Consider the following 26,800-nt stretch of genomic DNA (forward strand, 5'->3'; position numbering starts at 1 on the left):
CATAACCATCAATATAGAACCAGGTGGAAATAAATTCTGGAGCCAGGTTTCTTACTAACCCCATAATGGCTACCTCAATCAAGATATCTCTTTCCTTGCTTTCATATCTGTGTAGGGTATTTTCTTAATTAATGATGGATGTAGGAACCAGCCCACTATGGGTGGTTCCTGAACTGTATAAGAAAGCAAGCTGAGTACCCCATGGGGAACAAGATAGGAAGCAGCACTCATCCAAGGTGATTTCTTTCTCTCTTTCTTTCTTTCTTTCTTTCTTTCATCTTTCTTTCTTCCTTTTTTTTGGTTAAGAGAAGAATTTCTACTGTGATTCAGATATTCATAGTCAAATAAATTGTTATGACAGAATCTCCTGCTGTGTGAATATCAAGATAGCAACTGTGTCTCAACAATAGTTTGATAGGAGTCACAGAATGTGAAAGACTGGACAAGAGCCAAAGTGCCTGCTCTTTCCTAGACTTTTATTTTTGGAATGGGGGTTGGACATTTATGGGACATGACACTTTGTAGCTCACCACTGTTTCCTGAACTCTGTCTACTTGGAAAAGTTACTGACCTCCTGTTTAGAGAGAGTACCACAGTCTGAACATAGTCTACACATGGCAGCCATATGATCATCTTGTCCTTCAGTGGCTGGTAGTGTTCAAAGATGGTGGTGTTCCCATGGTTGCTATGCACATGTACATGGGGTCAATTGCTGGGAGGATTTACACTTCTGTCCTGTGGACTTGGATTGTCCCAGGGTGGCTTTGGACAACTCCACTACCTGGGATGCATTCTTTCCTTCTTCTTGTCAAGTAGTCATCTTGTCCACTCAACTATTTAAGGGAAAAATCCTTGATGGCCCAGTTGACATGGCCACAGAGGGGTCAACGTGGGCAATAGCTTTGGCAATGTTGGTCTTGTGGGTGTTGGCAGGTTTATAAGGTCCGATCAGGTAGTGTCTCTTCATTCACAACCCTTCCAGATTCATTCTGCTAGGATGCTGAGTCACAGCCATTCAGTTAAAAGAGCTGATTGGAATGTTCATCACTTACCCTTTTATATCCACCACATGGTGAAAGATAAACCACTAACAGTTCCTCTTATTGGCTATCAATGGCAGCAGTATAAATGAAGTTGCTCTAGAATTTTCCTGCCTCCTGGAAGTTTTCCCTTGTTTCCAGGTCATACAACCTGCTCTACCATGGACTCTCCAGAAGGAGAGGAGTCACCTCTTCAACCACTTTCTCAATTGCTCTCTTGGCCTGGCCCCCTTAGAATTCAAACTGAAAATATGGGAAATATACACATCACATGTATGCAGTGTTTTCCCCATATATAAGAATAAAAGTATGTGTTTTCCAAAAAAAAAAAAATGGAATCAAAGAGGTGAAATAAGGCAGATTCAGAAAGACAAGTTTCAAAGGTTGAAGCGTCAATAGTCATCATTAGCGTTGAAGGCCGTCTTCAGTGTCACACTGTAGCTCAATATCTGTTGTACTGTAATTGCAATATTACAAGCAGTTTTACAGATGAGATAAAATAGCCCACTTTGTGCCTCACGCCTTTGGTGCTTTTCTGTCTTCCTAGCGTTCCCACCTCCAGAGGGTCTTTCCCCACTGGCACTCCCACCAGATGACTGACTTCTGGTAGTCGGTACAGGGTATGTACTGACTCCTCGCCAGTGCTGCGTGGGTTCTCTGCTCATTGTCTTGTCTCAGCCTCAGAACCCTGGGTGGGTCGGTCTTAGAGACTAAGCCTTGTAAGTGACCCTGTTTCTCAGCAGCGGCAAAGGCTCTCTGATGACTTGGTCCACTACTGTGTCCAGTCCACATGATGGGTTACAGAACTTTATGTTTTTCCTCGGCCTTCATGTGGTTCCTTCATGGAAATGGGGCAGTGCTGCGTTTTGCATCTGAATGCCAGAGATACATTTTATTGCAGTCCTATTGCAACATCCCCAGACTTACATGAACACCTAGACATCTGTGGAAAAGGCTGCGCTGGGTGCAAGCTCCTCCTTGGGACTGTGGTTCCCAACAATTTTGCATTCTTATTTAGAGCACACAGTGTCTTTAGCACTTAGAAAACTCTTTAGTCATTTTCTTTGTATATATGAAAATATCTCCATGGAGGGAAGAGGTTAGACATGTTCGCATCTGCTGGGAAAACCTGTCCCCTGAGCACAAGAGCCCTTACTCTCTTGATCAGAGTGCCTAAGAAGTCTGCAAAAGACTCTTATTATACCCTTTAGAAGAACATTTTCTTACAGTAGGAGGGGCTGGGGAAGGTCATTAGACCCTCACCCACGATTCCAGCCACTCTCTCTGTCCTCATACAGTCGCTCTGTAATTCTGACAGTGAGCACCAGGTCCTTAGAGGTGCTAGATTATGCACAGGGTGGACAGTTAAGCAAAGGGATTACATCTATGCAGCGATGGGGAAGTCTTTGTCCATGATTAGGAGGGCATTTTGGTGACACCGGTGCTTTCTAAGTAGCCTTATTAGTTACCCCTCACCTCTATTCCTGTAAATGAGTCAGATACAGTCACTGGTCAGTCAACATGGGCTCCGTAGAATCATTTCTCTTTTCTTTCATTCCTTCCATTTGCGGGGTGTGTAGATGCTTGTTCATGTCTCACGTAGAAAATTTAACACAACATTCCATGTGTCCTTCATGATCATCTTCTCTAGTTTTCAGGCTAATGATTTCTCCAGTCATGTCCTGTAGAGAATCTCTTTTGATGGTTCTTCACCTTTTCTTCTCTGAGGCACATTGGTTAATCATGAGCCAAATACAATATGTTAGTTTCTATTGGTGCAATAAAGGCCATGAGCAAAACTAATTTGAGGAGGAAAGGTTTGTTTGGTTTATGTATCCTGAGTCACAGTTTGTTTGGGGAAGTGAAGGCAAGAACTCAGGGTAGGAACCCTAAAGCAGAAACTGAAGCAGAAGCCATGGATGAGTGATGCTTCCTATCTTGTTCCCCATGGGGTACTCAGCTTGCTTTCTTATACAGTTCAGGAACCACCCATAGTGGGCTGGTTCCTACATCCATCATTAATTAAGAAAATACCCTACACAGATATGAAAGCAAGGAAAGAGATATCTTGATTGAGGTAGCCATTATGGGGTTAGCAAGAAACCTGGCTCCAGAAAAATTCCCAGGAATCCACAAGGATGCCTAAAAACACAGCTAAGACCATAAGCAATAGAGGAGAGGGTGCCTGAACTGGCCTAGCCCATTAGTCAGACTGATGATTATCTTAACCATCACTATAGAACCTTTGTCGAACAACAGATGGAAGCAGAGGCAGTGACCCACATCAGAGCACCAGACTGAGCTCCCAAGGTCCAGTTGAAGAGTAGAAGGAATGAGAATATGAGCAAAGAGGACAAGACCATGAAGGGTTCATCCACTGAAACAGTTTACCTAAGCTAATGGGAGCTCACCAACTCCAGCTGGGCTAGGAAGGAACAAGCATAGGACCAAACTAGTCCCTCTGAATGTTGTATGGCTGACAGTTGTATGGCTGGGGCAGACTGAGGGGCCACTGGCAATGGCCCTGGGATTTATCTCTAATGCATGTACTGACTTTTTGGGATCCTATTCTCTTTGGAAGTATATCTTGCTCAGCATAGATGTAGTAGGGAGGACCTTGGACTCTCCACAAAGCAAAGTGCCTTAACCTCTCTTAGGATTAGAGGGTGCGGGGTGGAAAGGTGTGTGGAGAGAATGGGAGGAGGGGAGGGAATGGGAGGAGGGGAGGGAGTGGGAATTTGGATTGGTATTTTTTTAAAAAATATCTAATAATAATAATAATAATAATAATAATAATAATAATAAAGAAAATATGCTATAAACTTGCCTATAGGCAATCTCAACCAGGTTGGACACTGACCCAATTTTGATTTCCAAAACATTTTATTTTTACAAGATGAAGCAGCAAGGATCCTCTTTAATGCATTTGTACAAAATAACATACAGTTGTATAACCTCAAAGATAGAAAGCCTTGTTGCTCCTCAGAACCATCCATGGCATACCCCTTTCTTGGATCCAGGTTCTCAAACATAGCTGGAACTCCTGATCAGAGCTCAGCATGCTCTCTGTGTGTTGCCCTCTCTGCTGCCTCCTTGGCCCTGAGTTCAGTCCAAAAAGCCACTTCCATGTCTTTCAGTCTGTGGGCTGCCTGGATCGAGGTGCCAAGCTTCATGTAGCCTTCCTTCTGGCCATATTCTGGCCAATAGGGTAGCCCTCTCCCATTAGGGTTCCTGTGAACAGAATTTGAAAAAAAAAGAAATTCAACAAAGCAATTGAGCTGTCCCCATGATGCCCCAAGATTTGCGAAGATGCCTTGGTTTATATCTGCTGAGGAGCCTCCGTCCACACCTGTGCCCTTCTCCACCTCCTGGGACAGCCTGTGCACGTTTAGAAATTTCCTCCTATTATTTAGAACTTAACTCTCCTCTGAGACCTCAAGTATTGAAGGCTGATGCTCAGCTGTGGGTCTGTGAAGGCTATGGAGGAATTAAGAGGCGGTCCCTACTTGGAAGAGGCGGCTCCCTGACAACCTGCTCCACACCATGGTGAGCCTCTTCCCCTCCATCTCACTGCTTCCTGACGGCCAAGAAATGAGGTCTGGCTCCCATGCCCCTTCTCCACCACATTCCTCTCACTCACAGGCTCGAAGGGAAAAAATATCAAAGAGCCCCAGTAAAATCTTCATCTGCTAAGTTGATGAACCTCAGATATTTTGCTTCAGTAATTGAAAGACGACACCACAAAATTATTACTTATAAGTATTACTTATTACTTGTAAGTATTACTAAGAAGTGGCGCTTTCTGTGCTTAACTCAATGACGTGGCTCTGAAGAATCTTTTTACTAGTTTGTGGAGGAGTTTGGAAATGTTTAGAGTGGGCTGTAGGGAATGCAGACTGCAGTGAGTGAGCCATATGGGGCTGGGGGTTCCAGCAGGCTCCACTAGGAACAAGAGAAGCGAAGCTCAGGATGGCTCAGATGAGAAGGAAGCCTCTAAGAGGGTCTGGATTAGAGTCCATTCATTCTCCGGTCGGGCAACGAACTTGCCTATATTTGTCTGGTCTGATATTTTATGGGGTCCCGAGTTTAATGATGAGAAAGTATTTATTGGTCGTGGAAATTGAAGGATAGCATAGCATACAGGTGGTGTATAGAGGGTTTTTGTTTTGTTTTGTTTCATTTTAAATCATATTTACAATGAGAGTCAGAAGCAAAAACTACAGCATGAGGATTAGAAAAACTCAATCTTGCCAAAAAAAATTAAAACCATGAAAAACAGCCCCCTCAGCACCACGACAAAGGATGTGATTTAGCTTGAGTACAAGGAGAGTATGAATGGCAGAGAGTACTTCATTAGGAGAAGCCATCGTTCACGCCCCAGATAAAAATGAAAGCTGCCTAGAGGCTCACATCTCAGGAGTTCGTAAGAGCACGAAGTTCAGAGACTTGAAATAATGGAAAAGCCTCTGGTTTCACCCTAGTCCTTAGTCTTCAGCCATCTTTGCCCGTGCCTTTCTCTTTGTCATTCATACTTGAGCTGTTTCTTGGCTTCCAGAGCCCAACCATCATAGGCAGAAGTCTATAAAGGTATAAGCTTGTTCCAAGGATGTTGCTTTGAGAAAGTGTTGCTAGATGCCCCTGTCCACAGGGTGCCCTGAAGAACAAATTCTCTGGTATTTGTGTCCTTATTCAGACACTCAGAGGCTATTGCAGCTGATGGCTCATAGAGTCAGGTGACAGCTGAAGCCATAGGTAAATCTTGGTGTTGTCCGCATGGGTGCGGTTTTGCAGGCATGAAGAATGCAAGGGCAATGGGGTCGCCAAGGCTTCTGCATAGATTACAAATGAAAGAGCTGGAGGTCAGCGTGTGTGTGGAAGGTTTGAACCCCTGCTGACAATGATAACAAGCATGATGCTTCATGCTGCGAGCGTGAAGCTGATGTTGCCATGGAGACTATTAGTTAGAAGTGCCAGAACCTGGACCGCTTCCCTAGGATCTGTTGAGGACGTGAGCACAACCCCAACATGGGAGGCCTTTGGGGCTGCAGGAAGCGAGACCTTGGGGAAAGGACTTGCTAGGCTTTTCAGAACCCAAACCAACCACCAGATTTCTGGACGCTTTCTTGGAGCCTTGGGGATTAAGCCTATTGTGTTTGATCAATGGGTGAAAGTGCCCCTGGGATGTGGTGGGAACCCAAAAAGGTAGTTGAAGGAAGTTGATCCTGAGGGACTTGCCCTGATGAGTTCTGCGACCTAGTTTTTCCCTCTTTCCTGTCTGCCTGCCAACAAGATGGAGAAAGGAAGGATTTAGCCATCACCTGATCCCACCATGTTCCAGACTGACACCCAACCAGAACAAGTAGATCAAATGACCAACAATTGAACCCTCTGAATCTGTGAGTCAACATGTATACCACCCCCATTACGCTGAACCATCTCAGAAGCCCCCTCACAGCTACAAACCTGATTACTCTAGCTGTCTTTGTTAAGAGAGATATGGTCACAGGGACTGGAGGTTGACCACACGAACACTAGAAAACACTCCTCCCAACTAATATAGCAACATCACACCCAGACCCGTCCCGTCTTTGCCACCAGCCTCACCCATTGCGAGCAAAGTTGGCCCAGAATTTCATCACCGTCTTGCTGAGATTGATCTCCTCTTCTGAGGCACCATCTGTGGGAAGAGAGAATAAGCTTCAGCTACTCACTGAGTGGCTTTTATGTTTAGCAGCTGCACCACAGGAGTGGTGCTGACTATCATTAACTTGGGAACATATTAGAAATTCAAAGTCTTGACCCTTACCAAGTTAAAAATCTATCCTTTCAGAATAAGAGGGTTAATAATCTACACTTCAGGTTAGTAATCGCTTTCCATACGCTGGCTTCCTTTGTCACCCATGCTCATATGGCTTATCCAAACACAACTCTGCATAAGGTTATCAAGCCAGGGCCCAAATCCGGGCCTCTGATTGCCAAGGCCACAGGCAGCAAAGAGACATTACCTTTTAAAAACGGAGATCCAAGTACTGAGAAGAGTTCATCACCATGGTCTCCTATCACTGCCTTGGGTCTCATGTTTGATACAAAGCTTGGGCGATACTCAAATTCATACATGTAGGTGGGACCCCCAGCATCTGTGGAGACATGGATTCAGATAGAGTTCACTCTGTCCACTATACACTACTGTGTGGTGCTAAGGCTTCAGACTGCATGGAGGTCCCTGTTAGGGGAGAAACAGTTCAGGGAAGGGCTTGCTCAGGGCCGGACAACTAGCCAACTTGGAATAAAGACAGTAAAAAACACAAATACACATAGAAATGAACAAGGATCTCCTTTATTTCAAGTTTGTGTTTCATACCCTGCGTCCTCCTTGCTCAGAGAGTATTAAGTTCTTAAGATGGTGAGGTGGCACCAAAGAGAGGTGAGTTAAGGGAGAAAGAATTTGTCTCCAGCCCACCCTCCTCTCCTCTGCTTTCTTTCTCGCCACCAGCATGTCCTGTCTGTGTGCCAAGATGCCAGTTCTTTTGCTGACAGAACCATGTGGCTGCCAACTATTGCTTCTTATGGTCCATCCCATTCCGTGCTCCCAACCTTGGAAATGCTGCCCTTTGCAGCATTCACAAGGAGGAGGGGAGATAGTTCCTACATCAGAGTAACTCAGAGGCAAAAGTGCCAGGTCCCATAGCAGTAAAGTGGGGAGATTTTGGAGACTTGACTCTATGTATATAGTAAGAAATTTGAAAAAAATATGAAAAAAGGAAAAAATGCTTAGCTGTAAGAAAGTGTCTTCTGTATCACAGCATAATCCTTTGCATCTCCACACATTGTGATCATTGTATGTACATTTCACACACCACTATCATTGTTTCACAGATTAAGTTATGGATTCACAAGTTAAAACATTATTTATATTGTTGTGTTTACGTGTGTTGGTTGTATGTTGGTGTACATGTGCCACCTCGTATGTGAAGGACAGTGGATGGTTTCTGATTTGAATTAACGGGAGCCGTAGAATTCAAACTCATTTGTGCAACAAATGTTTTGCCCACTGAGTCCCTACAAAGGCTTAAAGTGATTGACAGCATAGGATGTAGAATAATCTGTCTCATTTCCTCCCGCAGAGCTCATCCCTGCAACCACAGAGGTGGTTCACCTGAGCAGTGGAAATCACAGAGGGAAAAGTACGTGACTTTGGTCTGTGCTCCAATCCTGTAAGCAACACAAGGAAACAAATGGGATGTCAGCAAGCCGGAGAGTTTCTCATGCCAAGGAAAATCGCGAACAATGCATACAGACAATTCACGGGCTGGGAAAATGTTTGTAAGCTGTACATGTGATAAGTGTCTATTTAAATGTATATGTAAGGGCTGGCAAGATGGTTCGGCAGTTAATGCTGGTTGCTGTCAAGCCCCATGACCTGTATTCAGTCTCTAGAGGCCATATGGTGATAGGGGAGCACCCACTCCCACAACTGTCCTCTGACCTCCACAGGCATGTTATGGCATGTGTGCAGCTACACAAGCACACGTAGAAAAAAAGTGAAGAATGTGTATAAGAAGCTCAAACACTGACTAGTGATAAACAGACAAATAAATACAAAATAATCAATAAAATGAGAAAGGGGCAAGAAGTCCCAACAGACATTTCTTAAAAGAAGACTTACAGGCTCAGGTTGAAGAAGGTACATGAAACACGTGACACTGTCACATAGACCAGCTCACGGGTGAGTCAGTGGAACAGCCTCGGCCCTGTGAGGCGGAGACAGCCTGGACCAGTGCTGAGCTACAAGGGAACCCAACGCTACAGGACTTAGTACTCTTGTCAGTATACAGAGGACACAGATTGGTTACACAGACCTATGAAGACTACCATGCTTCTGTCCTACCTGCGAAAACTGATATAAGAAAAACATTCCTATTAGCGGGATGAATCACTCTCTTCCCCCAGTGAGGGAGAAATCGGACCAGTCTTCAGGTTATCTGTGTATGTTGTGTGTGTGTGTGCGTACGTGCATGCGAGTCTGTGTGTGTGTGTGTGTGTGTGTGTTTGCTTGTTTTTTTACCTGAACTTTTTTGATTGGGTTTGATTTGTTTTATTTCACTTTTTATAACATTTCAGAAAGGTTAGTTTCTCTTCATAATTGGTTGTTCCTTCATTTAACTACTTGGCATTTTTTACATTCATTGTTAAGTACTATGTTATACCTTTTGTCTCACCAGAATAGATCTTCTTGCCTGTCCCTCAGCTTTATACCCACAAACCCTTCTATCCTTCACTTCTGTATCCAGTATAGTCTCCCCCCACCTCCCTAATTTCTATCTCGTATACCCCGTCTGCCTCATGTTTCCCTCCCTTTCCCATTCAGCATTCCTTCTTTATTTCAACAGTTAATACTGGTATCCTATACATAATTTGTAAGCCACTCCTTTCCTCAACTAGTCCCCAGCCCATGGCCTCTGAATCTAAATGGGAACACAAGTGCTGGGTATTGGGGTCTCCAATAGCTAGGCTGATATGATACTGGAAATGACAATTCAATGCCCCAAGTTAAATCTCGTGGGAAGCCTCATGAATAATCCAGATCACAAGGAAGACAGAGTATCAGGGTTTGAAGACAAGCTGGAGGAACCAGAACACTCAGTTAAGATCAATAACGTTTCAAAAATTCCATGTACAGACCTGGGGCATGGATAGATGGAGATCCCGAGAGTTTGGGGTTTCAAGAGATGAGAAGATCTATGAACTATGAACACATAAGGAGAAGATTTCCATGCACAGAGCACAGAAAATATTTTCAACAAAAACATAGAAGGAAATATCCGAAATATAGATAAAGAGATGCTGTCCATGTGCAGGAGTCCTAGAGGACACCAAATGGAGGGATGCTAAAGGAACCCTTCATGCCCTATTCTAGTTAAATCCCTGAAAAACAAATAAAGGGTAGTGGAAGATGCCAGAGAGAAAGGCCAGGTAACACATAAAGGAAGGCCAGGGGGTCTTATAGCAGATTATTTAACAGAATCTTTTCAATTTTAAAGGGCTTGGGAAAGTGTTTGTCCAGTTCTGAAAGACCACAGTTGCAAATTCAACTATCATCTGTTAAAGGGGAACCCGAACCTTTCCATTACAAAAGCAGGCTAAAGGAGTAAACGAGCACTGAACTACTTCTGGAATTGGCTCTTGAAGGAATACTTAAGACCAAAGAGAAAGAGAAACACATAGCAGAGGCCCCTGGTAAAAATGATAGTAGCACAACCAGCAAATGTGGAACAAAGCACCGTCACAGATCCAGCGGTGAGCAGTGATATACGCTGTGATAGTAACATTATTGCGCCTTGTTATCAAAACAAAAAGACCACAATAGGAGATGGTTTAAGAAAGCAAGATCCCCATGGGAAAGGGTAGAAGGGGAGGGGAGAGGAAGGGAGTAGAGCAGAGAAAAATATATAGCTCAATAAAATTAATTTTAAAAGCAAGATTCACTTTTTTGCTGCGTCCAGGCAAACACACCTCCTGTCAAGACAGACAACACTTCAGGGTAAAAACGTGGGGAGAAAAACATTTTAAGCAACTGGAACCAGGGAAACAAAAGGCGTAGCTATTCTGCTATCAGACAAAATAGATTTCAAACTGAAGTGAATCAAAGAGAGGAAAAAAAACCATTCATACTGATGAGGGACAGTCTACCAGGAGGACATTTCAGTTCTAAGCATTTGTGTCCAAAAACAAGTGTACCCAGTTCCTAAAACAAATTCTATTAGATCCAAGCTACCTTAGGCAACTTCAATACCCCACTCTCACCGATGGACAGGTCATCTGGACAAAGGAATATAAGACAGAGACACATTAGAGTCAAATGAAATCAGAAACAAATCAACAAGACACCCAGAGGCATTCTACCCAAACACTTCAGAAAAAAAAAAAAACATTCTTGGCAGTTTGTGGAATTTTTACTAAATAGCATATAGATTTGGATGCAAATCAAGTACCCATAAATGTAACAGAGTTGAAGTAACTTACTGTATTTCTCCTAACAGTGAAATAAATCTAGGAACCAAAAGCAAGAAAAACTACTAAACTGCACACTAATTAATGGTGTTGAAAACTCCAGAAAGAATTAAAAAAAATTCCTAGAACTGAATAGATGAGACCACAATACACCAGTGTCTTCTGGATAAAATGGAGATAGTCCTAAGAGAAAAGTCCTTTAGCTCTCAGGGCCTACATTAAAAAATCAGAGAGGGGCTGCCGTGATAGCTCAGCAAGTAGAGGTGCTTGCTGCACACACCTGATGACCTGCGTTCAATCTCTAGAGCCCATGTAGGTGGAAGGAGAGAACCAACTCTCTGTCCTGTGGCCTACATAAGCACATCATGGTACTTGTGTACCTACGCCCACACTACTAAGTCCTGCCTCTTTCCATGGCTTTGCTGGTCCTTAGCAGTTGTTCTGCTATTGCCAACCTTCCAAGATTTCCCAATGACCCCTCTTCCCAGAGTGGCATTCTAGTTCCACTTGCTACCATACCTTCCTCAAGAGAGCATCTGCAACAGAAACTGCTGGTGCCTTTTAATGGTTATTCTCAACTGTCACCTCGGTTAAACTAAGATATACCTAGATTTGTCATGGACATCTCTGGGTGCATCTGTGAAGTTATTTGTAGAAACAGTTATATCATAAGGGTTCTGATCTACTAAATGATTTAATCAATTGACTGATTCAAAATTCTAACACAGCCCTGGGAGGTGGTAGAATTATGGAAGGTGGAGCCTGTTTTTGAAAGTAGTTTCCAGGTGACAAGGAACCGGTGGCTATTATATACCCTGGACAATTTCTGTTGCTACTCTACATGGTTTTATTGCTTCCTTGTCCCTGTGATGTCATATGTCCCTTTATACTCTCCTGACATCACAGACTGAAACCTCTGAGACTCTAAGCTAAAGCAGAGCTTTGTTTCTTAGGTGGTGTGCGTCAGGCTCTGTTACAGCACTGAGCAAAGCAACTCTGAGAGTTACCTAACTGTAGCCCTTGTTCTAGGGCAGGCCAGCCCGACAGCCACATGCAGCATCATTAGCTCTTGATCCCCTTTCCCATCCTGGTTGTGAGACACAGCTCTGTTCATGCTTGCAGTAGATACGGGTGCCACAAAGCTAACAGCCTTTTAGAGAAGTGTTCAGTCAATGAGATGTGGCTCCTGGTGGGTTAACGCACAGCTCCCTTGCCTCTCAGAAAAGAAAGCCCCAAGACGTTCCTTGTTCCCTAGAGTTCTCCAGTTGTAGCTAAGATGGACACATGCCAGGCAGCTCTCCAGATTAGCATCCATCTTTTCTCTGTGTCAATGTTTACTGGGATTCTTTTCTAAATTAAACTGCATGTGCACCCTTCTCTCATAGATCTTTACTAGTAGAAAAAGCAAAACAACCTTGCAGGTCATATGGTATCGACGTTGAGTCTTGGTCTCGACCGATTTCATTGCTATCTATATCAAGAGGTGGGTAGGCCAGAGACCTGGCACGTGAACTTGCATCCACCCCCATCCAACACCTGGAACTCACCTCTGTGGCCACGAGACACCATCACTGATGGGATGTTGAATATCACATCTGCAAACATGTCTGGGAACATGTTTTTCTTTTTGGCAGGGTCATCTGTCCATTCTAAATACTTATCAGCAGCCACTTGAATCAGATTCTCAGGAATTTTCTGAAATGGATCAGAGAGTGACCACCCAACCAGGTGAGAATTAGGGCTTCTACAGTCAGTTAAGAAGGCTTCTCTGATTCTAAACTACTTTAATACTGACTGAACCCTCCTTGTGTTGCCCACAGGAGACTGGAATAAACTCTCTAGATTTGATTTATCTTTGAAAATTTTTGTTGATTAACTTTTTTTGTTGATTAACTTTTTTTCTTCAGTAATTTGTATTTCTTACAATAATTTTACAGAAAAGAAAGGGAAAATATACAATATCAGCGTTCAAATCATCAGAGAAAATATTTCACTTCAAATGGTAAACATGTGTTACTTATTTTAAAATCACAAGCTATTTTAATTTTTTAACTAGATTTTTTAATGGGACATAAGACAATGTACATTTTAAACTAAAGTTGCCAGAATCAGGTGTAGTGGTACACCATTAAAATCTCAGTGCTTGGGAAGCTAAGATAGAAAGGTCACCAGTTTAATAACAGCCAGAGCTACTTGTTGATTAACTTTTTAAAATTACTTAAATTAATTATTCTTTGGGTTCAAGTATCCAAGTCCTATATTATTACTGTCCCACTGACTTTGGTGGAAGAGACCCATGTGCATTAAGAGACCTCATAGATTGAAAACTGTTCTCTAGTGAACGTTATCTTCAGCTGCCCCTAGAGAAAAAAAAAGTGACTTCTTTTTCTTGCTCCTGGTCCTCCAGAGAAAAGTAATTTCTTGGTGTTTTCCCCTGTTCTCTGGAGGAAAGACATTTATATCCTCACAATGAAGTTCAGAATTAACATGTCTTAAAAAATGAAATGAAAAACAATACGGGTCATATGATTTGCTAGCTAGTAATTTTTCTTTTAATTTACAGAGTATACAATATCCATTAACGTACAAACAACAGCATCCCATGGGTCATAAAAAAAACAAAGTCCAAGCTGGGCGGTGGTGGCGCACACCTTTAATCCCAGCACTCGGGAGGCAGAGGCAGGCGGATCTCTGAGTTCGAGACCAGCCTGGTCTACAAGAGCTAGATCCAGGACAGGCTCTAGAAACTACAGGGAAACCCTGTCTCGAAAAACAAAAAAAAACAAAAAAAAACAAAAAAAAAAAAACAAAGTCCAAAAAATTCTCTTTTTTTGGTGTTTTAGAACAGGTTTTTCTCTATATAACAGTTCTGGTTGTCCCAGAAGTGGCTTTGAGACAAGGCTTGAGTCGAACTCACAGAGATCTACCTGCCTCTGCCTCCTGAGTGCTGGGATTAAGGGCACCACACCCAGCCCTAACCCCACCCCAAAAGTTTTTAACTGTCTTGGTGTCCACCTATCTGATTTGTGTCCTAAGAATTCCATGAGGAAGTCTTGAGCCTCCAGCCCGAGCTGCACTGATCTTTGTTTCTGATGGTCTCCATGGTCTTGGTGTTACTAGCTTTAAATAAAGCTTTTCCTCTAAAACTTATTCTGAACTCAATGGGATTTTGATGGGGGAGTCACAAGTACGGGTTCAGCACACTGGGGTGGTAAAGTGGGAAAATCAAAACCATAGGAGCTTAACCTTAGGTTTTCCACCATCCACTTAGTCTGCGATTAGAGAAGGTCACCAACCTTCTTTCTTTCTCAACCAATTCCCATGATTCCCTAGAGCCTTACAAGTATTGGGTAGAACTTCCACAAGAGGGAATTGGCTGTCTTCTGGTCCCATTTGTTTTCAGAGAGTTGATAGCCCATAAGCTGTTAAACAGATGATTAAGCATTAATAATCATGGAGAAGTAATAAAAGCAAAAAAAAAAAAAGGCCAACGAAACAAATAAGGTGGAATATGGGGGAACTTGACAGGCATGGGAGTTTAAGTGTTTGAGAAAAAAAATCAGCAAACCCCATGGACACATATGAATAAATACAAGCAACACAGAGAGGACACTTGAAGGTATTGATCACATCAGGACCCCATGTTCCTTGAGGCAGTGAGGGAGCATTCAGACTGTGGTCATATAGAAATCAAGGGCTCAAGGATGCTGGGCATAGGCCACACACTCCCAGACTTGCGTAACAGGGAAAACAAAACCAAGCATTATGTCTGCATGTCTGTATTCCTGTGATGCACCCTGAAGTCCTTCTAAAAGCTGAAGAACTCTGGGACATACTTACCCCATCCAAGTTTGTACTCAGAGCTTTGGTCTGGTTATAGCATGTCTTCCAGTACTGAAAGCCGCATCCCAGGCTGATACCAGGGCCCTAAAATGCCTGCTTAAGAGAGCTCCACACTGCCAATAGAATGTTTGGTGGGCATACAGGAGTCTGAGTCCTTCTTGAGAATTTCTTTAGAAAGCCTGCAATCACTAATTGCTCCTCTGCCCCATGTGATGTAAATTGGCACTCTAAAGGGCTTCATCAGGGACTCTCAGTGCAAATTTCCTTGGAAAATTTTAGGTTTCTTTGAAATATAGTTAATCTGGGTGCATAATCCTTGATCAGAGCAGGGAGGAAGATGCTTGATCCCCTATGGAGTGCATGAAAGAAGTCTCTACATTCTCACCATTGGAAGGATCCAGCCAAACTCTTGCTTGTTGATGCCCACCATGTAGGGGACAGTGTTGAAGTTCTTCTCAGCCAGGATCTCTTCTGGAGTCTTTGGCAGGAACACTCCATCAACCACAGTAGGGATGATGGGATAGGTCTAGAGAAGACAGAAATGTAGCCTCTGTTGTCTTTTTGCCCTGTTACATCCAATGCCCTCTGACTGTCTAATGGCTTGACCAGCACAAAGACTCCTGTGTCTATGGCCACAGAAAACCAGTGCCTTAAAAGGACTAAGTCTAGGACTCTCTACGGGGTTGGCACTGGCCAGATGATGGTGGTAGGGAAATAAGGGGCCAATTTTCATCCAAAGCAAAATACATACCGCACAAAAATGTGTTTCTAAGTTCAGGCTATATATTAAATTTAAAATACCCATTTATATGCTAGCTTGGGTTAATTACTATAGATAAGTTTATAAAGTTGCTGAAAGCATTGAACTAGCAAATGTTGAGCCATTTCTCCACGGGGAGTTTGAGAGTTAGTTCTTGGGAGCCTCTGGTCACAATTTTTTTTATCATTCTTCTTTTGTGAGTCAGTTTCTATTTAGTGATACCTTATGTGATCTCCTGTCTTATAATTATTAGGTAAAAATTGAATTCAATTATGAAAAAGCACTGTTTGGGGGAAAGGTTTAAAGTGTTTCTGATCCTAGTTCAGGTGAGTATGCATTTGATTTCTGTCTCACAGTCTTGCTTTCTACTATGCCTTTCTTTTCCTTTCCCAACCTCCCCAATCTGAATCACACACAAGACCGCTCTCCAGAAGGACGCCCCTTCTCCCCCATCTCCTGGCAGGGATGCAAGTCTCTGTTTTCTCTTTTGGATGCACTGTGATGTTGCCTCATCGATACTGAATTCAAGACCAGAAACCGAACAAACTAAAGCAGAAGGGAGCTCATCTACCACATGTGATTTCTCTGGAATGTGCCTCAAATCCACCTGTGCTTGGGGACATGGGACAGCTCTTCATCAGTATGCTGGAAGAGCAGCTGAATCAGAGAAATTAATGCAAACAGTAAATAACCGTCAAGATGTCACATTGCACACATCATGAAGAGGTCACTTCTGAATGTGGGAGAGGAGTCAAGAAGATCAAGTATTGCCTCAATTTGACTTGAGATGGCAACCTGGGCATGATGCGACTTCAGCTTCTTGCTGCCCAGTACTTGTGGTGCAAAACACGCAACTGAGTCAAAAGGGTTGAACTGGGATTGCAAGTACATGTTAGCAAGTGACTTCACAAGCAGAGGATCTGTGACTAATGAAGGTATACTGCATGTGTCAAACCTAAGCCAATCTAAACCTCAGTGCTGTGGGATACAAAGCCAGTGTTTAGAAGTCATTAGCTCTTTTCCCAAGATGTCTAAACTGAGACCTCATTCACTATTTGAAGAAAATAATCACAAGTAGGGAGCCATAATCAAATAGGCTGACCAAATAGAAGCTGTCCTGGGCATAATTACTGCTGCCTTAGAAAAGCTGGGCGGTGCAGAAGCTCATCTGAAGGAAGATACACTGGGCCACACAGAGCTTGTCATTTTTCCATCTGAAGCAGGATCGGAACAAGAACACTCTAAATATAAATAAAGAAAAGGCGGCATTTCCACACGGGGGGGAAGGGCTCAAGCCAAGAGTGCAGAGTCAGTGCTCTGAGCTAAGTCACGATGATCACAGGGGCTTGGGCCTGGAGCCTGCCCTGGGGCAGGGTTAGAGGTCAGAGGGCAGAGAACTTTTTCTCTCTAATATATGGCCCATCTCTGGTATTCAGAGATGTCTTCAGGTACTAGTTCCATGAAGGAAAGGTGTTTGCCTTTACTCAGCATCTGTAATTCAAAACACCAAGGTCCTGATCTCTTTTGGGTCTCTAAGCAAAGTCAAGATTTTATCAGAAGGAAGATGATATATTCTAATATGTGTTCACAGGAATAGGTCTCATGAGGAATCAGAGTGAATAGAGGCCCTCACCATCCTCCCCTTCAAGCACTCTGCCTTCCTGCAGCAGGTTTTGCAGCTGGTCGTCCCCCTGTCTGCAACACTGTCTCCAAATTTCCTAACATCTGGCTTTCTTCCTAATCAAGCCATCTTGTGTTGGCTGGATATATCAAACTAATAGCCAACTCTGTCCCCATCTCCGAAGTTATCCTCTAACTCTCTGTCTGACTACAATCTGACACACCCCATATTTTACTTGACCTTCTGTTGTCCTCTCCCAGATCCTGGAATGGAAGAATCCAAAAAAGGCACTGAACATCATCTGTGCCACTGCTGGTAAATCATCTCTTGCCAAAATGGTAAAGTTTGGATGGGTGGCTAAGTCTCATTTGACCCTCACAGGGTTTTCAGGAAATCCCAGGGGGAAAGCCCAGAACAGGACTGTAGAAAACACACAGCTAATGTCACTAAATGCCAACCCCTGCTGAGAGGTAGAAAGGAGGGAGGATGGGGAGCACACTGCTGGAGTTTCCTCGATACTAGGAGACTGCACTGGGAGTCAATACAACCAGACCTCTGGTCTTCCTGCCTGTGTTACTACAGCAGGTGACGTCCCCTCTCAGGACACACAAAACATGACTATAATATCACAATGGAGATTTTGCATTCACAGTTAATTGGAGCCAAACACTGTTAAGACTCAACATTTGTAATTGTAGGGAAGAAAAGTTCCTTACCTCTTTTGGGTTTCCAAGTAAGTCCAGTTTGAAAAGTTTCTATGAAGATAAAGACAGAAGATGTGTTAAAAGCTTTCCTTGTCCAGAAGTTGGTCATTTGGACTATGCCTCTAAGGTGCCAGGGTTCTCTCAGCCGTAGATCTTCCCTGCCTGTGCTATCTGGGAATGAGCATAGTCTGGAACATGTTGAGGGACAGTAACATGAAGCAAGTGAGAAAAGCCATAGGACCCAAAATCAGGATGGTGGAGCCCTGGAGAGGATGCTTTCTGCCAGTGCCTGTGTTACTCTTCACCATCTTCCCCTACTTGTTCCTTCTGGTAACATAGCCTCAAGTTTCCTCAAGAAAACAGTGGAATGGTGGGAAAGTCATGGTAGGGACTGGGTGATCTCAAGGGAGCTGGGGTTGGATGTGGGATGGATGAGTGACAGGTTGTTTCTCTCTCCCACATTTTCCAATTCAAGATTTCGGATATTTGTTTGTTTTTTTTTAAGATTTATTATTTATTTATTGATTTATTGATTTATTTATACAGTATCCTGCCTGTAGGCCAGAAGAGGGGGGCACCAGATCTCATTTATAGGTGGTTGTGAGTCAACATGTGGTTGCTGGGAATTAAACTCAGGACCTCTGGAAGCATAGTCAGTGCTCTTAAGCACAGAGCCATTTCTTCAGCCCCTGTTTCGGATATTTGTGTGTAAGACCATGTCCCTGAATATAGAGAGCCATTCAAAAATAGCTATAGGGTGGTGTCCATCCAAGAGAGTCCCACATATTCATTGTGACATTTGGAAAAGAGAAGGTTTCTAAGCAAATAAAATATAAGGTTAGAGTTTTATTATCTTTCCCTTTACTAAGAGACATAATTTTCTGGATAGAAGATAATAAAGAACGGAGAGCTGAGACATAGAGACAGGCAGATTCTCAATGATAGCTTTGTAACATCTGGATCCAGCCATGTCTTGAAATCTCTATCCAGAACATCTCAGTTACCTAAAGATTCCATTACAACTGTTCTTTTTTTCTGATCTAGAATCCTTGAAATGAGTGGATTTATCTTGCACCAGAAAATCCTGATGCCCACAAGCTCGATGGCACTCCTCCAGCCCACTCTTTTCTCTGCTGTGGTCACCAAGATTGTTGTGGTCATAATGCCGAGGCAGAGAAGCATAAGAAATAGTTTAACAACCTGTGACTTTGCTTGGCTTGGGCTATGGATGCCATGTCTCTTCTTACTAAATGCACATGGCAACCTAGGACTATTACTTATAGGTACTTTGTGCATACACTCCTCATCTAACAATATACCTACAATTGATTGGCAGCCTAGTACCCCTACTTGCATTAAGCTGCAGATATATACCACTCAAAACAACAGAATACATTTTTTCTATCCCTGACCACCATAAGATCTGCCCTTTCATGGACAGCTTCTATTCAAGCATATTTCCAAACATATCTAAGTATAGAAAGTAGAGGTTGATTGGGCCTGAACTAGTTTTTGGTGCATATGCAATAAGACGATCTGTGCCCTTTGAGTTAACTTTTAGTAGAAACTTTCTGTGTGTCATCTTATGCTCAAACATTCTTGGGTATGCATATAATAAAAATCAAATGCTTCATGGGATGGGACATGCACTGTAAGAAAAGGCATAGATAGTCTAAGCCTACCAATCAAAACAGGGAAGCACCCACACTATGTCTCTTAGCAACTGACCTCTTTCTTTTGGTCCTCATGAAAGGAAGCCCCAAACATCCTGTGGAACCCTTAAGTACACTCACTGATGGGGTTCATTGTCACTCTGGACAATGCGTTTCTTTCTGATCTACATTACTATTTCACCTTTGAAAAATTCCCTTCCTTTCTACTATGAAATCTGTGAGGGCCTGCATTTTAATTCTTTGAGTAAGAGTCTAGTAACTTGGACACAGCCATACAGATCCCAACAACTGGTAAGAATACTACACTGTAGCTATTATGTATCCCCTCCATGAAGAAGTATCTGGGAAGACTGCTACACTGTATGACATGCCTCGATTAGAACACTGTGTATGTGTTTGGGCATGTGTGCATATATGCTGGAGCAATGGATAATCATGGGAGCCCTTCATTAAGATCTCAGATCATCTTTAGGTGTCCTTGAATTTTAGGCCCTCTGGGTTTTCCTAAGTCACCAGCTATTTCTGAATAGTCTGGTTCTCTTGTATCACACAGAAAATGCTTGAAATATTTTCTTTTTTCTAGTATTAGAATATAGCTATCTAAATTTTTTGAACATCTTTTCCTCTTTTTATGAACTTCATGACCAAAGTACCAAGGCCATATTTATTCATATCATGGACAAACAGGGAGAGACCTGCCAGGGTTTGCCCAGGAGTATCCTGGAATGTCCATTGTCCAGACAGAGAGGCCAAGAGCTCAGGTGATTCCTGTGCTTATTTATATTAACATTCCCCCAACCGAGGTGGTAGTTCTTACAACCTTGTATGCTCTTTTTCTCTGTATGTTTCTTCTGCTATGTTTCATTATGATGGAATATTCCCATGACTACTCATAAATCCTCAAATGTCACTTCTCTAAGAACTATTCCCTATAATTATATTGAATTATTATCTCTCTTTACTGTCACTTTTGTCTCACTTAGTTCATATCTTTGAATTTCTATGAATAGTTCTATGTAAGATGGAACAATGTCCCATTTTCGTCTGCATTATTTCCACATAGATTGGATGAATAGATGGATGATGGCTTGGCAGATGATAGGTAGTTTAATTGGTGGATGTGTAGACTAGTTGATACCAATAGGACTGGAAAATATTGAGAAAGAAATATAGATATAAGTTGGCTGGATAGTTCATAGATCATAAAAACATTGAAAAGTCAATTAATGAAAAATTAGAGATATATTACTAACTTTTGATGAAAGAATATTAACATATAGGATGAGCAAGAGGATGAATTGATTGAAAATTGATGAACAAATTGGGAGATAGATGACTATCTCAATATGTTATTGAGGTAGAATAAGAAATTCTAGAAAATTGGGCTAGAAAATTATAACTTAGTTTCTGTATCAAATAATATTGTGATATGACATATTTCCAAAATCATGCTTAATACTCTCAGCCCCATGAATTCAGGACGGTGTTTACTTGCAGATCCTATGATACACCCAAAAACAAAATGTTCAAAAAGTGAGCTTCCCTATGTTTGGAGGGCTGTCATACAATTTTTTTTAAAGATTTATTTATTTATTATGTACACAGTGTTTAGCCTCCATGTATGCTCTCAGCCCAGAAGAGGGCACCAGATCTCATTACAGATGGTTGTGAGCCACCATGTGGTTGCTGGGAATCGAACTCAGGACCTCCGGAAGAGCAGTCAGTGCTCTTAACCTCTGAGCCATCTCTCCAGCCCCACAATTTTTTATTATGTTATTAATGGAATACCTTTAGCATATGAATTATTTAATAATAAGAAAGGGAAAATGAAACTCACAACTAGGATCTGAGAACAACAGATTTGAAAGTCAAGGAACTGTTCCATGCAGTTTGTCCATGACAAAGGACAGCTGAGCAGATGAAGATTGGAGTCAAGTATATAGAGTGATGGCCACTAGACTGTAGAATGGATTTACTTACCATTCTTTGTGAGGTCTCCATGAGTTCTTCCTCTGTCTTCTGGCGCAAACAATGAACCATAACAGCTGATGTGGTCGTTTTGCATCCAGAAAGATTAGCAACCAGCTGCCAAAGATCACAGCCAACAGCAGAGGTCAAAGGCAATGACTATACCTTCCACTAATGTACATAATGGATTCTGTCTCATATTCATTTCTCTCTATCTCTGTCTCTGTCTGTCTCTATCTCTATCTCTATCTCTATCTCTATCTCTATCTCTATCTCTATCTCTATCTCTATATCTATATCTATATCTATATCTATATCTATATCTAATCATGGAGTTCTGGTTGGTCTTGACTTTGCTATATAGATTAGGTTTGTCTAAAATTGACAGTAATTCTGCCTTTGCCCCTCAAAGTAATGGTATTATATGCATGAGTCACTATGCTCACATTCCACAAACAAATTCTAAAGACAAGCTTTAAAAATATACTTGTGGTCATTTGAATAAAAATGTGCCCTATAGGCCCACAGAGAGTGGCACTATTAGGAGTCATGGCCTTGTCGGAGTAAGTGTGCCCTTTTTTGTGGAAATGTGTCACTGGGGGTGATTTTTGAGGTCTCAGATGTTCAAGCTATGCGTGGTGTGGGACACAGTCTCTTTTTGCTGCCTGTGGTCAAGATATAGAACTCTCAGCTACCTTTCCAACACCGTGTCTGCCTGAATGTCATCATGCTTCCGGCCATGATGATGATAATGGACTAAGCCTCTGAACTCTAAGCCATCCCCAATGAAATGTTTCTTTTGTAAGAGTTGTCATGGGCATGGTATCTTTGCACAGCAATAGAAACCCTACCAAGGTAGAACTCTAGTCCAGTAAGTCTGGTTGGTGATCCTACAGAGTCTTGCCTCTGCTACGAACTGGAATAGTGAAGTTTGGATACAGAAGCAGTACCTCCATTACTGTCAATTATCCCTATTAATATATTTATCTCTAACACCACAGAATATACACAATCCTCCAGAATTTCAGGGCTCCTTCTCTTCCCAAATAGTTGACTGTAGGTATGTCATAGAATCTCTTTTTGCCTCAGTTTCTCCACACAGGTGAGGATGATGACTGTGCCTATTTTTAAGGAGCTCTGACTCATATGATGTGACTAAGACATGTGCAGGCTCTCAGGGCATCTACACAATATTATTCATACAAAGGGGCCTTGGACCCTGCATAGTGTGGTGCAGATGGAGTCATAGCAGACCTCCCGTTCTCACTTCTGGCATCCATTGAGCATTTAAGATGAACCCCATGGAAAGAAAAATCCCCAAGGATCCCAGAAAAGCGAAGGGCACAGATGCTGTTCGGAGTGGTACGTACCTCAGCAATGGGCTTGGCATTTTCTGTAAACAGAGCAGCAGTGAGGACCACAGCACTCTGAGAAATGGCCCTGTGGAAGAGGTTCTTGGCCAGAGGAGAAAGCACCTGGAAGGGGAGAGAAGAAGAGGAGGACATATGCATACAAAGGTGGTCAGTTACTCTTTAAGGTTTCCTCCAGCTGCTCCTCTGCCCTGGCAATTCCTCTGTGGACATGGCAGACATAATGTCTCCTGGTTTGCTTCCCAGAGATCTCTTTGGTTTGACATCCCCAAGAGGACATCAGTGGGATGGAAAAGAAGCCAGAGTAAGAGACAGAGCAAAAACCATGTGGCAGGTGTTCAAAAGAACAAAAGGAAAGACCGTTTGTTAACTCTGTGCCACAAAGCCTGTCCTATCATTCCTATTTGTCAGAATATATCCTGAGAATAAGATTGTGAAGGCCTGCAAAAATTTTAAAGTGCTTATTCTTTGTTATAGTAAAACTTGAAAACAACTCAAGATCCTGATATTACAATATTTGGCAGTAAAGATTTATTCTTACCATGAAATACTATGCAATTATAAAAGATACTACTGAAGAAGCATTTTACAGGTAGGAAAATATTTATGTTGTATTACATATTAAAATTTATTTAGGCTAAAATAATGAAAGACCAAGTGTAGATATATATTTGGAAGAAAAACAAAAAAGGAGCGTGATTATACATGAAATAGAAAAAAGAGAGATTATGCATGTATGGAAGAACTCAGATAGATGATATAGACAGCTAAATAAAATTCTGGGTTAAGATTAGAGAAATAAAAATAAAAATACTATAGTAATGATCCCTAGGTGGCAGGGAGATCAACAACATTTTTCTTTGCATTAATCTGTATTCTCTCTTTTCTTTGCTTACGCATTTCCCCTTCTGACTACGAAAACAATATATGTTTGAAAAATAGAGAAAATACATTAATATTAATTTTCTACTCAGCTCCAGGGCAGTTTCTTACAGCTCACAGAACCTTCTGTATATTCTCTAGCTATCACTCTGGCTCAGTCTCACACACCAAGACACTTCACACCATCTGTACCTGTGACTTATGTCTCTGCTCCATCCTTCCCCATTCTACCTATCCCTCCACTCTCACACCTACTTCCCCAGGACATCCAGGTTCTTCACAGTTGGCTGCCTCCCTCTTGGACATGCAAAGCTGTCAGACCTCAAGGGACGCTCCACTCTGTCTTTGGACCTTAAGTTTTCTTTGTGAGTAGACCTGGCTGGAAGCCAAACAAGGACACCTGGTCTAACTCATGCTGGAACTCACACTCCTGTTTGTACTTTTTACCATCACTACATTCCAGAAAAAGTTGTGTTTGAATGTGTAGAAACTGAAAGTTCTTGAGTCCCTGTATATGAAACTAAGCAATTGTGTGTGTGTGAGAGAGAGAGAGAGAGAGAGAGACAGAGACAGAGACAAAGAGAGACAGAGAGAGACAGAGACAGAGAGACAGAGAGACAGAGAGACAGAGATAGAGGCAGAGGCAGAGACAGAGACAGAGGCAGAGACGGGATTACCCTCTGAGAATACCATTGGTTAATAAAGAAACTTCCTTGAGCTTATAGCAGAGAAGGGTAGAACAGAACTATGTAGGGAAAACTAAACTGAGTGCTGGGAAGAAGGTGGAGTCAGAGCGAAGCCCTGCAGCCCCACTGGAAACAGACCCCAGAACTTTACCCAGTAAGCCACAGGCTCGTGGTGATACACAGATTAATAGATGTAGGAGTTCTCTAATAAGAAGCTAGAGCTAATGGGCCAAGCAGTGATTTAATTAATACAGTTTCTGTGTGGTTATTTCGGGAGTCTGGGCGGCCAGGAAACAAACAAGTGGTCTCCAACAGTGTGTGTGTGCATGCATGTATGTGTGTGTATGTGTGTGTAGAAACTGAAAGTTCTTGAGTCTATGCTTGAGCTTCCCCTGGCAAAGGGCCATTGGACCTTAGGTCTCTGCCATCTGATGATGTGCTGTGAGTACAGTTTTGTAAGCTAAGATGCTCATGGCTGGATTGAACAGTGGATGGTTTTCAGGAGGTGCAGACACATAAACCCAGGGACACTTACAAGAGCAGAGACACTGAAAGCTCCTGCTGACCCTCCAAAGATGGTTACAGAGCCTGGGTTGCCCCCAAAGCTGGCAATGTTGTCCTGAACCCAGCGCAGTGCAGCCACCTGGTCCAAGTGACCCCAGTTGCCCTTGCTGTGTTCATCCCCTGTGCTGCAAGAGAACAGATTAGCGTTTAGGCAGAAATGCCATGGCAAAGCTCGCAAGGATCTCAATACATCAAATGGGCTGGGGGGGGGGTCCTCAGCAAAATCCCCCAAATGAGGCTGCACACTTCAGTCCCGCCACAGAAGTCTAACTGGATCTCACGTTACAACACTGCTCTATGGGGCTCTAGGCTTATCTTCCAGCAGCTAGAGCACAGCTGGGAAGAAACCTCACATCTCTGACTGCATTCAGCTCACACTGCAGAGCACCAACCGGCAGCTAAAAAGACAATGATTCCAGACAGAAAAAGAAAATCAGGCAAACACCATGGCAGATGTGGCCTGTGGGGTGATGTTTTATTTCTTCTCACTGGGAAAGGCCTCTTTGAGTCACTGGGTTGGGTGGAGACCTGAATAAAATGAGGACACAGCCTTGGGACTGTCCAAGGAGTGGAGTTAGACTTAGAAGAAGCAGCAGGAGCAAAGATTCCAGGGTGGGGGACAATCGTGTAGACACGGCTGCTGTGAGCCCTGGAAAGTGCTTTTGTGTCAGTATAAGGGACATGGACACACTGCTAAGAGACAGCACAGGTCTCCCCGTCTCAGAGAACACTCCAAGCAAAATGACTGTCATATTAAAATGGCAGGTATATAATAATAAATTATTCTAATAATTATTCCTGCCACAGAAGCAGAACTGAGTTGCAGCAGAGGTCGCAGTCACTGCACAGACCCAGAGTTTTATTAGAGTTGCAGCAGAGGTTGCAGTGGATGCACAGACCCAGAGCATTGATTAGAGTTGCACCACAGGTTGCAGTGGATGCACAGACCCAGAGCTCTGATTAGAGTTGCAGCAGAGGTTGCAGTGACTGCACAGACCCAGAGCTCTGATTAGAGTTGCAGCAGAGGTTGCAGTGACTGCACAGACCCAGAGCTCTGATTAGAGTTGCAGCAGAGGTTGCAGTCGCTACACAGACCCGGGGCTCTGATTAGAGTTGCAGCAGAGGTCTCAGTGGCTGCTATGGCATGGATAAGAGCTATTCACCAGTAGTTCACTGCTTGGATTCTGGTCTCTACTGTGGTATGGAATTATTTATCTGTGAAAGAGCATGTGATCAATGAGATTAAAGACAAGGTGATTATGTCACATAGGGCACAACTTTAAGAGGGGTCTGTAGAGAATAACTCATGGGACCTAGTTCATGAAAGGAACTTTGTGATAAAAATAGCAAGATCTGGACTGGAGCAATGGCTCAGTGCATAACAGCACTTACTACTTCTGTCAAGAATCCAGCTTCAATTCTCAGCAAACAGTGGTATCTCATAATCAACCATAACTCCAGTTCCAGGGATCTGAAGCCCTCTTCTGGCCTCTGTAGTCATAACTTACCTGGTTTACAAACATACATGTAGGCAAAACACACATATGCATGAAATAAAAATGAGTACATCTTTAAAATTTTTTGAAATAACCAGATCTCCCCATGCCCCTAGCTTTCCACCTCGTCATGTGGTCTTTTGGTGTACATTCTGTTCTTCTACAATGTTTTATTTTTCATC

At 42.7% G+C, this 26,800-nt stretch overlaps 1 protein-coding gene across 1 annotated transcript in view; it reads right to left on the minus strand.

Moving 5' to 3' along the window:
- Positions 1 to 4,087: 4,087 nt before the first annotated feature.
- The window catches only part of LOC119802062 (carboxylesterase 1D-like), a 31,281-nt gene continuing 8,568 nt past the window's right edge, over positions 4,088 to 26,800 (minus strand). Inside the window, exons 5-14 of the mRNA XM_038312925.1 lie at positions 25,094 to 25,247; positions 22,991 to 23,095; positions 21,633 to 21,737; positions 17,992 to 18,030; positions 15,280 to 15,420; positions 14,393 to 14,473; positions 12,599 to 12,746; positions 7,046 to 7,177; positions 6,645 to 6,717; positions 4,088 to 4,271 (exon numbers count right to left, since the gene is read on the minus strand). Coding sequence (XP_038168853.1) covers positions 4,088 to 4,271; positions 6,645 to 6,717; positions 7,046 to 7,177; positions 12,599 to 12,746; positions 14,393 to 14,473; positions 15,280 to 15,420; positions 17,992 to 18,030; positions 21,633 to 21,737; positions 22,991 to 23,095; positions 25,094 to 25,247 — 1,162 coding nt within the window. The remainder of the gene's footprint in view (positions 4,272 to 6,644; positions 6,718 to 7,045; positions 7,178 to 12,598; positions 12,747 to 14,392; positions 14,474 to 15,279; positions 15,421 to 17,991; positions 18,031 to 21,632; positions 21,738 to 22,990; positions 23,096 to 25,093; positions 25,248 to 26,800) is intronic.

The sequence above is a fragment of the Arvicola amphibius genome, chromosome 15, assembly GCF_903992535.2.
Source record: "Arvicola amphibius chromosome 15, mArvAmp1.2, whole genome shotgun sequence".
Classification (NCBI taxonomy): Eukaryota; Metazoa; Chordata; class Mammalia; order Rodentia; family Cricetidae; genus Arvicola; species Arvicola amphibius.